Source organism: Solea senegalensis, linkage group LG18, assembly GCF_019176455.1.
Source record: "Solea senegalensis isolate Sse05_10M linkage group LG18, IFAPA_SoseM_1, whole genome shotgun sequence".
Classification (NCBI taxonomy): Eukaryota; Metazoa; Chordata; class Actinopteri; order Pleuronectiformes; family Soleidae; genus Solea; species Solea senegalensis.
Window position 1 is genome coordinate 2,098,663 of NC_058041.1, and position 11,996 is coordinate 2,110,658.

Here is an 11,996-nt window from a genome sequence, read left to right on the forward strand (position 1 = left end):
GAACCTATTGCTCTGTTAATTCACTTTTAAACGCTCTGTTTTCTGAGGGAAACAATCGATTTGATTGGCTCATTTGAGTGACGCCATTGACACTTGTGGTAAAACGATTGCCGTATTAACTGGATTACCTGCCGTACCAACCGTAACTCGCTCCGTGCCATCTGGTGATGCCCGGTGTCGGGTGCACGCAGACCACATCAGCAACAGGTTTATGAACGCGTGAAGTATGACCAAGGCAGTGCACGTCATTGTCGCATGTATTAACAGTCACATCCTCTCCTCATGCTCTCCCCCCAGCGTGATCATTATGAGTTCCATCATGGAGCACATGTGTGCGGACGTCTTCCAGCAAACGGCCACAACTCTGCGGCCGCCAATGGAGGGCCAGGAGCCCATTCCTTACCGCAACCTGCTGCCGTCCAAAGAGCCCATCCACACGGCCCTCAGCAAGCAGTTCCAGACTGTGCTGCGCAAAGGCTGGGTGGACAGCCGGGCCCTGCATCTCTTTGAGTCTCTCCTCAACATGGGCGGAGTCTTCTGGTTCACTAACAATTTGGTCAAGGTAGGAAGACGAATATGATACAGCTACTAAACATGTTCATTTTCTCCATTAAACATTTGGTAAACACAATAAAGAAAAACAACAGCCGTCTAGTGACATCTGTCAAACCAAAAGATTATTTATTGTAAGACAAATCATTTTTATATATTCATTTATTATTATTTTATTTGTTTTATTGACTGATTCTCAGCTCTACTACTTTTACCACAACCATTTACAGAGAATGAAATTTTGTCTGTGCAGCAATAACCTGTTTTTCAAAAAGCAATGATCCTTGAATGACTTTTTTCTTGTTCACACAGTACAGAAGTCATTTTGGGTTTGGGCTTATTCACTCACTCACTCATTCACTCATTCATTAGTCGTTCACAACCCTCGGCAGTAGAGCTGATCGATTGCTAAATGAATCGCCCACTATCTTGATAATCGATTCATCCGTCTGAAGCTTTTTTCATCATTAAAACCGGATTTCTGATTGTTTCAGCTTCTTAAATGTGACAATTTTCTTCGTTTCTTTGCTCCACATAACAAATAAATAATTTTGGTTTGTGGACAAAAACGAGACATTTGAGAACCTTATTTCCATGTTTGACAAACACTGATCAACATTTTTTTTAATGTTTTCTGACATTTTATGCACCAAACGATTCTACTCGATTAATCGTGAAATTAAACTACAGATGAATCGATTATAGCATATTGTGTTGCTTGCATCACATGGTTGAATCTCACAGGACGTCGTGGAGGAAGGATGAAAACTGAAGTCGAGTCTGACCAACAGATGGATGAAGGTGTGTAACTGGAGCACTTCATCTTTATTTCAGGAACTGCTGAAGGAAACTCGACAGGAGTGGGCCAACCGTGCGGTGGAGTTACTCTACAGCATCTTCTGTCTGGACACTCAGCAGATCACCCTCACTCTGTTGGGGACCATCCTGCCCAACCTGCTCACAGACGCCGCCCACTGGCACAGCCTGGCGGATCCACCCGGCAAGGCCCTGGCCAAGTAAGCGGAGTGTATGAACGTCGACGAGCCGTTATGTTTATTCCCCCTGATGTCGAGTGTTAACGTAACCGTCCTGGTGACTCCTCAGGTTGTCTGTGTGGTGTGCACTCAGCTCTTACTCCTCTCACCACAAAGGCCAGTTCTCAGCTCGTCAACGAAAAAGGCAGCGAGAGGATATTGAGGTTAAAAAAAACAAAAACAACTCACAATGTCATTTATTATTTAAAATATTACTTTCAGCGTGAGAAAGCAAGTTTTTCTTATCATGATGTCTAAAATGATTTATTATGGGCCACAGGATTACAACAGCCTCTTTCCCCTGGATGACACTCAACCATCTAAACTCATGCGCCTGCTCAGCTCCAACGAGGATGAGCCTGTAGCCCTTTCCAGTCCAGGTCAGTCTATTAATATTAGGTTTTTAATAAACAGTTGTATTATGAAACCTGTGCTAGTCTGAGCCGGGGATTATGCGAATGCCAGAAGGTTGTAAACCCAACTTTCTTGAGATCCTGTTACCGGCAAGTTGCTTCTTGTAAGCATTTTTCTTGAAGCCCTTTGACCCAATTTTGTCTCAGTGTCACGTATCTGTTTCTTCTCTCCCCTCAGCAGGTTCTTACTTGAACTTGAAGGTTCTTATCCGTGTAAATCCTGACTAATATAAAAAGTTTTTATATTAGTCAGGATTTACACAGATATTAAAAATCATTCAGTTTCAGTCTTTGACACACCTAGTCTGAGAAATCACCGCAGATGGTGTCGGGGATTTGAACATTGCGTGACTATAAAAAAAAAAATGTGTGTGTGTGTGTATATATATATATATATATCAGCTGATTTTGCCTGGTGAGCTCAGACTTGCCCTTTTTCCTTTGTTAATGCCAGTCATTTAGAAACTGTACTTAATATTAAAATGAAGAGAAAGCGTGCTTTTGTTTTGATTTGAATAAAAAAGAGAAACCTGACATGCATCTTTTTAAAAAGAAGTTCTCAGGAGGTTATTTTAGGATGAGCTCATGATTATGTAAGTTTACAGTGAACAAGACTTTCACAATCTACAGTAAAGTCTTTATTTTTGTCACAACACGGGTTACTGGTGACTTCCCTGTTGATATTTTGTTGTGTGTGTGTATAGGTTTTTCTTCCCCCTTAGAAACACCACAGAAAACAAAAAAGAACTGTCATGTGTTTCTCACGTCACGTGTTGTATCACAGGCGACCGATCGATGAGCAGCTCCCTCTCAGCCTCCCAGCTCCACACTGTCAACATGAGGGACCCTCTGAACCGGGTCCTGGGTAAGAAGTTTGTCCACCTTTCTTTGCGTCTTGAACCTCTGTCTGGGTCCCATTTAAATGGAAGCAAGTCTGTATCATAGTGAGATAGCTAACCTACGGAAAGTACAGTTGCATAAACACATTTGGCTTTTATTCAGTTTTGTATTTTTGGCCATTTGGCCAAGTTTATTGGCCAAATTCATTTAAAAAAAGTACCACCTGTTCTCTCCTCTCCTCTCCTCTCCCAGCCAACCTATTCCTCCTCATTTCCTCCATCTTGGGCTCCAAGATGGCTGGACCTCACACCCAGTTCGTGCAGAGTTTTATGGAGGAGTGCGTCGAGTGCCAGGAGCAGGGAAGTCGAGGGAACATCCTTCAGTTCATGCCCTTCACAATGGTGAGTTATGAGCTGGAAGGGTGGGGGGGGTCAAAATGGGAGAAGATAACGAAAGAATTAATATTTTTTTGCTTAAAAGTGTAGTGCGTAACTTTTAAACGAGTGTAGAGCGTAACTTTTGTGAACAAATGTTGGTTAGGTTCAAACTTTTGTCACATTAGTCTATACCAGACCTCTGCGTTTGTTAAAAAAAAAACGGTGTTTCTTTCTCTTGTTGCCCGGCAACATTCCTGCACTGCGCATAGGAAATGATTTGTTGTGTTTCGAGGCAGAGGGAGGCATCTGCAATAATATTGCGTTTGTAAAGTGTGTGACAGATGTGTGATGTAAGATGGACAGATTGTATGAAAACAAATGTTTCAGATGGTTACAAAACTGCAGCTTTAAGGAAACAGTTTCACTGTGTGTGTGTGTGCACAGTGGAAGCATGTGATCATTTTTGAGTAGAAGAAACAAACAAATGAAAATGAACTGGAAAGTTGAGGGTTTGAATGCTTTTTTCTTTCTGTTGTTTCTAACGAAAAGCTGAAAACGATTGTTTCTCTGTGTTGTCGCATGTGCAGGTTTCTGAGCTGGTGAAGCTGCCCGCTCTGGCCAAACCCAGAGTCGTCCTGGCCATCACTGACCTGACACTGCCGCTGGGGAGGAGAGTAGCTGCCAAAGCCATAGCTGCCTTGTGAACAGTGCGTCATCTAACGTCAGTATTACATAAACTGTATATTATTATTATTATTATTGTTATTGTTCAGCCCAGGATTGAGTCAGCAGAGAGATGGCAACACAAGTGAATACTTTAATAACTGTTTTGTGCCTGGCAGGATCATCCATTTAAATGTTTGTTGTAAAAAAAAAAAAGACTTCCATAAACACATTTTTACCGCTGTCTTTTTAGCTTGTTTTCCACACTTGAAAAAAATATGTACATAAAATTTGGACTAAAATTCACTCTGAAGATCCTCTTTTTCTTGCTTGTCAACATTTGCATCATACATTCTGTCAGTTGATTGGTCACACACTAGTGAGACGACCACATGACACTGAGTAAAAAAAAGGGACCATGAGGATATCATGTGACTTGATATCAAACATCCACGGACTTCCTCAAGGAAACCGGCTGGCAGAAATACAATGACACACACACGCACACACAGATACACACAGATACGCACACACAAAGAAAAAGTCTATTTCACTTTTCGTTGCACTTCTCTACACCAGCCTGCTTTAAAGTCACTGGAATTTCTTTGACGAAGCGGAATCATTCTGCATGAGTCAATGTGTCTGATGTGTCATGCGAGAAAAAACAGGAAACGAAATGGATTTCAAAATGAGGCTCAGTCAAAGAAAGGAAAAAAATGCATTCCAACAGTGTATAGAATTGATTGATACATTCATAATGCTTTATTCTCAATGGTTACGATTGACAGAAAGGTAAACCTCTCGGTCACACAAAACAAAGCACAGTTTTTAAGCGTACACTTGATCTGGGATCGATGTATACATTTTAAACTTATGAAAGCACTTGTGGACAAACACTTGCATGATATTGAAATTGTCACCAGTATATTTTGCCCTACTCATTTCACAGCACGTGTAGACGATGCGTTTTCTTCATCGTGTAAAAAGAAACATTTAAAACGAACGGGACATGAAGGCAGCAGCCTGTGCGGCCTACTGTTTTGGTCATTAGATGTATTAGATGATGTAAATGCAACATTGGCTGATGCCGATATTGTCCTGATCATATCGCACATCCCTGGTGTTACATTACTGCAAGACGTGATCACAAAGGTGGAAAACAGAAGGAGAATTTGTCTGTTTGCAAACTTGAATAATTTTAGGTATTTTACGCAAACCGGGGCAAACTAAAACACAACCTCCTGCGTTTTAATTGCACTAGCACAGTGTTTACATACAGTTCTCATAATTACAGTGCATAAATACAGTATGATTAGCTAACGCAATCATAAGTGAAGACCATTAAATACACATATATACATATATATAGTTTGTACTGTGAGAATATTGCGAAAACAAAGTACATTCACTTAACTTAAGAAAAGGGTTCCTTCATAAATTACTGCAGCATCCAAATACACAAATAAATACTTAAATAGATAGATCTTAAAAAAATATAAAATATTTTCTAGCAACAAATAAATTAATGCCATAACAAAAAAATGGCAGTATAAGTTAATTTTCAGAGGAAAAAGTAAAAAAATAAAAAAGCAGTCACGCGAGGACGCTTCTTGGTCAGCTCTCCGTGTCGTCGTCGCCGCGGTCCATGGTCCGCAGACAGCGGTCCATGTCCCGTCCAAACGACTGCAGCTGCACCAGGATCAGGTGAGCTGCCACCTGAACCTCATACTCCCCCTGCAGCTGTAGTGACATCGGCGTGGGCGTGGGCTGCACCGCGGCCTCTTTGTAGACCATTTTCTGCATCTGCGAGGAGCAAGGAAGTCAATCATGATATAAACAAAAAGCTTAAAGGAATACTTCAACAATTTACATTTAGCTTTGTATTACTAGAACAGGGGAAGTATTTTTGAAAAATTGTGCTCCCCAACCTCCGTTTCCCCAGAGTCGAGAAATAACTTCATTCTTTCCTGTGTTACGTGCCCACCAGTGACACTTGGTCCGAGGCTTGAAACTGCAACACTAATTCCACTCTTTTTAGACCCACTCGTAGGGGGACGGAACCGGGACCTCATTCCCAGAATGTAAACAGTGTCCGCCATCTTTGCTAACAGTTACGCTAACAGGACCACTGATGGGCACGTAACAAGAATTAATGAAGATAATGAGGTTTAATAATATCGGAAGGAGAACAGTGATGTGGAGGCATTCTGTCACCTTGTTGATCTGGATCGAGAGATCCTTGATGTCCGACGTGAGCCCGGTCATTTTGTTTGGCAGCCGCTCAGAGATGGCGCTCAGTAAGGCCCGGTGCTGCTGCAGACCCTCAGTCATGTTTCTCAGACAGGTTCTCTGGAGGAAAAGAGTCAAAGCACATTTGAGACTGGTCTTTTTTTTTTTTTTTAACTCTTTAAATGATTCCCCCATCTCCTCTGGGTGGACGATGCTTACCAGAGTGAAGTTCTCAGACAGGGCTCTGAGCACAGGAGCAGCGGGGATGCCAATGTTGGCCGCCATGATCTCCAGCTTTGCATTATCGGGGGAGTTTAGCTGTAGAGTCTGCGGGCGACAGATAACACAATGATGTCATGGGTTGATTGCAACTTGGCATGCAATGATAAACATGCAGTCTGTAAATGCTTGCAGGCGGTTTAGTTTAAAAAAAAAAGCCAAATCTGAAATCCCTCATAAAAAGAAACTCTTTTCCCTTGAGTATAAGCAGAAATAGCCACAGTCCTGCTCAGTATTATTATATTATATGTATGGTGATGCATCTTATGCTCTAAATAATGGGTAAAAAAGTGGCATAAAACACACACAGCAGCATAGAAGTTAAAACTATTGATGTGTGGTGCAAACACAGGTATATCAGGCATGTTATGTGTAAGAAACGTGTCGTTTTCTGTCAAAACTTTAACTTTTAATCAAGATAATCACAATAAATATCTACTGACGTGTTGGGAAATATCACTCCGCCCCACATAGAAGCATAAGAATTACATTTATCCTGTAAATAGATCACAGATCAGTGCCGTCGGTTGGACTTCTGAGTTTATATTTAATTTACCCCCTAATATTCAGCATGTAGTGATTTCTGCTGTGTCATCATTCAGTAATAAAATGGACACGTTCCACACCAAAACAGGGCTGGCCCAAGCATTTATGGGGGCCTAAACTGAATTTGATATGGGGGGTTCCATCAAACCATTGCATTTACATTAAAGGGCAGTAAAATCACAAAAGTGTGGTGGAATTAAACAAGTAAAACAGCTTAATGACTTTGGAACACATGTGCACTAAATGAGCAAATATTCAATTTCAAAGTTAAACCAAATAACTTAAGCTCAACACTATTTTGAGATTTCTCAAATATGTTAAAATGTTGTTTTCTTACACACACCCTACCAGGGCCCCCCCTTAATCCGCTTGTGTCTTGGAGCGCCTCTGCACCAATAACACGCTCAGTCATGCCCAAGCGCTTGCCTTCATTACGCAGCAGTTTTACGGAATCAAAGCGGACTCAGCGGCGGCTCACCTCTGTGTGGATGCAGGCGCTGTGCGTGTCGGGAATGGCGAGCAGGATCTTCTGTGTCAGGCTGCGGCTCCGCTCCACCGCCTCCTGAAAGGCGGGATCCGCAACAAGTGCGCCGCTCTCGGTGGGCAGTGGCGCGCTGCGGCCCAGGCTGGCCATGAGGCAGGGAATGGCGACAACTGCGAGGAAATCAGAGCGTGTGAGGAGAGCATGAGAACCAGAAACACGTCGTTCCTTCTACACCCAGCACGGATCGTGTGTGTGTGTGTGTGTGTGTGGGGAGCAGAGGAGAGGAGGAGAACAAAAGCCTGGCTCTCTCTCTCCTCTGCGCTCCTGTGGGAGCAGAGCAGCACTGGCCATGTTCCATCCCCTTCAGGCTAAAGGCTGAAGCTGCTGCATGAGTTCAGAATAGTCACTGCAATGTGAAACCAGTGAGACCAGAAGTAACCCCACAAGTTAAAGTTATAAATACCCCAAATCTGACAGATTTAAGCAGAGACAAACTTGTACTGACCAACTATTCCTGTGAGAGCAGCCACAGATGTTTGCTTTTTATGGATCAAATCAAGCTGTCTTTCTCTATCTGGTCTGTGTCTGAAGATGGTCAACAGAGACGGGGAAGCAACGAGTTTTACAAGCATGACCTCACTACTCACCAATCAGGATGTTCATGCCTCTGTTAGGAATGTCTTTCAAAGTGTGGATGACCTCAAGTCATGATTTTTAGGCCACTTATAGTCGCCTATACAGGGATTTCCCAGTATTTGTGAGTCTCACTATGAGGAGCATTTCTGCGAAAGTCACACATTTATATGTAAACTTAAGTTTTTTTAAGAGAACTTGTACAAGTCGAATGAATGAATGAATGAATGAATGAATCACACCCAGACATGTCACTTTCTCGTGATTTGAACACATTTTTAACCCAAAAAGCCATACAGTTTCCCACATTTTTAACAAGCTATTTATATATTATATTTATTATAATGTTATATTAATATATATATTTGTTTAATCCTAAATCTGTGTGTGTGTGTCACCAAAATTTAATTATATCTTAATCTTTAAATTAATTAAATTAAAATGATATCTTGATAATCCAACAAGGATTATATTACACACCATTAATAAATTAGGTATAAGTGCTTGTTTTGTATACAGTATATATATGTATGTGTACATATATATATATATATATATATATATATATATATATATATATATATATATAACAAAAGTAACATGTTTATGATGATGATAAAATCATAAAATGAATCTAACTAACAAATAAACACATTCAATCAAAAATAACATGCAGACAATTGTGATTAAAACACTATACAAGCGTATATATAATTAAATGTTGTCACATTTCCATAATTTTAACACATTTCTGAAAATCTTTATATAAAAAAAAGACATCATGGAAAAAAGCCAACTTTGCCACATTTTTTAATGAGCTATTAACGTATTTAATCCTAACTCATCACCAAAATGTAATTATATCTTCTTCCTTGGGTCATAATCTATAATAACTCTTTAGTAAACGGCTGCTTTATCAAGTTATTACATCTTGATAATGCAACAAGGATGATATTGCGCACCATTTCAAAGTAAAAGTGCTTGTTTTGATGAAGGGGCCGTTGTTACTAACACTCCCTTGGAACACACTACCCTTAAATATCACTAGATATTTTTAAAAGAAGACTTAAAAACTGTATTTTTACTACATTCAACTATAGCTCATTTAATATTCCACCCTGTGTTGTATTTTATTTGCATTGTTTAGTGTATTTTAAAGTGAAAACAGGGGTTTTAACCTCTCGACTCTATAGCCTTTCCACCCTGTGTTGTATTTTACTGTTTTATTTGCATACCTTGTTTTAATTGTGTGTTTCATTGTTGTATTTGCTTTTTAAATAATTTTATATATATACATATATATATATATATAAAATTTTATTTTGTACATTATTATCATCAGACAGAGAGTGATCTGATCTACACCCACAGACGTTTTATTCCAAAATCATCCTTTACTCATCAGTCAGATGCAGTGAAACATAATAATTCAGCAAATGCAAGAATTAACAAGTAAATAAATGAATAAGAGTGAAAAAGGAAAGAAAGTAATGAGGCGTGAGTTGTACATATATCTAAATTTCACTGAAAACCTCCAGAGTAACATCATTCATGAGTTTCATTTTTGGGAAGTGGAATTCCTTTTATTACCGTGCTTTACTATTTTCTTTGTTGACGCAATGTCCTCGGTTTCTCTGACGCCGTGTTGCACAAAAACCATCGCCGAGTCATTTATGAACTTCCTCTGTTACACGGAGAAATTGAAACTGATCAAAATGATTGTGATTTAAATGTATTTGTTTTGTTGTGTGTGTGTGTGTGTGTGTGTGTGTGTGTGTGTGTGTGTGTGTGATGTCATGCTGGTGGCTTTTTTGTTTTTTTACATTTAACAAAGTGTGAGTGCAAACAGCTGCTTTTGAGCTGCTCTGGTCTGTTGTTAAAGGGACTTTTCTGGAGCCACAAAATAAATACAAATCTCATTGATATAAACTCTCATATTGAGAGTAGTACACGGCCATGTGAATAATAGTGAGTTTGGACTTACTGTAACTGTACAGACACACGGTGAGGAGAGAAAAGGAGACAACAAGGCTGCCACCTGGTGGAGTTTTTGTGTACACGTCTGGGTAACAAATAACCTCCTCATGGAGACAAAAGACAAAGTTCAGACATAAAACTCACGGCAGAATATAAACGCCAAAATGAAGTCGTTAAAGGAGAGTAAAAAAAAAAAAAGAGCGACATACTGTAATAAAGTAAAGAAAGAAAATACTGAAGTATTCTACTCAAGAAAAGTGCCACTATTTTATTTCAAAAGTAAAAAAGTAGCTTGTTTAAAATGTTAGTAATGTGAGTTAAAAGTGAGTAAAAGTTTTTAACAAGGTTGCGGTTCAATAAGGCAGAGACACACAAATCCCACGTGAATTGTTCTTAATTAAAAAGCAAACATTTACAAGTTAAACGTGCCGACAAAATATGTAAACACATAATGTGTCGGTCAGAATGGGTCAAAGGTCACGGGTGCTTTCACTTTCTCTCTCACTCAGGGACCTTAAATTCACCTGTTCCTCATCACTCCCTGCCAAAGTCTACCTTTGCTACGCTTTGTTCCCTCGTTACTACCAAATCAAATCAGAAGAAGAAGACTTGGTATTATGGTCTGTATTTATAGAGAGCTTTTGTAGTCTTGATGAGCTGCTTTGCATCATAGTTTTGCCATTCACCCATTGCACCTCATCATTTTAGTACATTTTATATCAGAAAATAAACTCTTGATACTGAAGTACAGTAAATGTCATATACTTTCAGACTAGTAATAGTAATAGTACTTCAACTTCTACCATTTTCTGGTAAGATACTTGTGTTTAAGGTACTTTATATAAGACTGGCTGTGATCAAGCCTCCGTCTGACCTTGAAGTTTTGTATAATGACAATAAAGAGGCTTAACTTTACTTCTTTCTTTCATGAAGTTACAATATATAACCAAGCGGCCTTGGCAAAAGTGTTGCACTCTCTTGAGTGAGTGACTTCTATAGATTTCTTGTTTGAAAAGCTTTGGTTTGTGCTCAGTGTTGAACTCGGTGTTGTTTTGAGTGCACTTTGGGTTAATCAAGTTCATTTAACCGGTGTCAGGATGATGATGATGATGGTTCTAGTTTCACATTTATGGTACAGCTGCATAAAGCTCCTCATCGGAGGAACAACAAAAAACGTCTTCTGCATAAAACAGATAAGGAACACACTCCGTTCCTTATTTGTGATATTCAAGTCAGAGCAAAAACCAATATTTTTAAAAAATGAATTATTAATTAATAATATAAAATATTATCCCCTTCCTGTCATTAATTACTCTGCCAACTGAAGATGGGTCGCGGTGTAAAGGTAAAATGGCAGGCGGGATAAATAGAAATATAGTAAAAGTAGAAAAATCTGGGGTAAAATGTTGTTCTTGCCTGCTTCTTGGTGCCAACGTCGTCGGGTGCTTGCAGTCATGGACTGGGTGGATTGAACCTTTAAAACTTTAAAGCCCCTCCCCCTTCCAAACACCTGTGTCCGACCGGCGAAAAGCAGCGTGTTTTAAATGAATTTATCATTTATCATATCATTTTTGGTACAACACCTACACTGTGATTGTTTAAAAAGCGTAATATGTGATTACTAAACTGACTAACTGCAATTGCTAAACTCCAAAACTACATCTATCACTCAACTGTGAAAGTGAAATTCTGTGGATTTTCTTCATTCATTTTAAACCTCCCGGTTCCTTATTCTCTTATCAGGAAGTTGGCAAGAAGGTGAGAAAAAAAGCTTTTTTTTCCCACACATTCACTCCACCTATCATGTTACCTCCTCCAATTATCCGTTAAACCCTCATCTCAAAAAGTCCCCAAACTGTTACCCCGGGTTGTGTAATCACCTTAAAGGTCACTCGTGTTCCTCCATTGTAGGAGATCAGTTTGCCTCGCGCGCTGACACGAGGCCCCTTGCTCGGCGTCTGTAGCTACG

General features: G+C 39.7%; 2 protein-coding genes across 3 annotated transcripts in view; one reads left to right on the plus strand and one right to left on the minus strand.

The window, feature by feature from the left end:
* med24 (mediator complex subunit 24) overlaps positions 1–4,185 on the plus strand; it is an 11,719-nt gene extending 7,534 nt beyond the window's left edge. Inside the window, exons 20-26 of the mRNA XM_044014254.1 lie at positions 298–562; positions 1,387–1,568; positions 1,657–1,750; positions 1,867–1,966; positions 2,784–2,864; positions 3,092–3,240; positions 3,804–4,185. Of these exons, the coding sequence (XP_043870189.1) occupies positions 298–562; positions 1,387–1,568; positions 1,657–1,750; positions 1,867–1,966; positions 2,784–2,864; positions 3,092–3,240; positions 3,804–3,920 (988 nt within the window). The 3' untranslated portion in view covers positions 3,921–4,185. The remainder of the gene's footprint in view (positions 1–297; positions 563–1,386; positions 1,569–1,656; positions 1,751–1,866; positions 1,967–2,783; positions 2,865–3,091; positions 3,241–3,803) is intronic.
* Positions 4,186–4,613: 428 nt separating this feature from the next.
* csf3a (colony stimulating factor 3 (granulocyte) a) lies at positions 4,614–7,904 on the minus strand. 2 transcript variants are annotated; one of them, XM_044014256.1, is made up of 4 exons: positions 7,413–7,904; positions 6,328–6,439; positions 6,094–6,228; positions 4,614–5,682 (listed from the first exon to the last, which is right to left on the minus strand). In XM_044014256.1, the coding sequence occupies exons 1-4, from the start codon at positions 7,565–7,567 to the stop codon at positions 5,494–5,496; spliced, it is 591 nt and encodes a 196-aa protein (XP_043870191.1). In that variant the 5' UTR covers positions 7,568–7,904; the 3' UTR covers positions 4,614–5,493. The 2 variants fall into 2 exon arrangements, with proteins under 2 accessions (XP_043870191.1, XP_043870192.1); XM_044014257.1 differs by having other exon boundaries at positions 6,328–6,435; positions 7,412–7,902.
* Between the last annotated feature and the right edge of the window lie 4,092 nt (positions 7,905–11,996).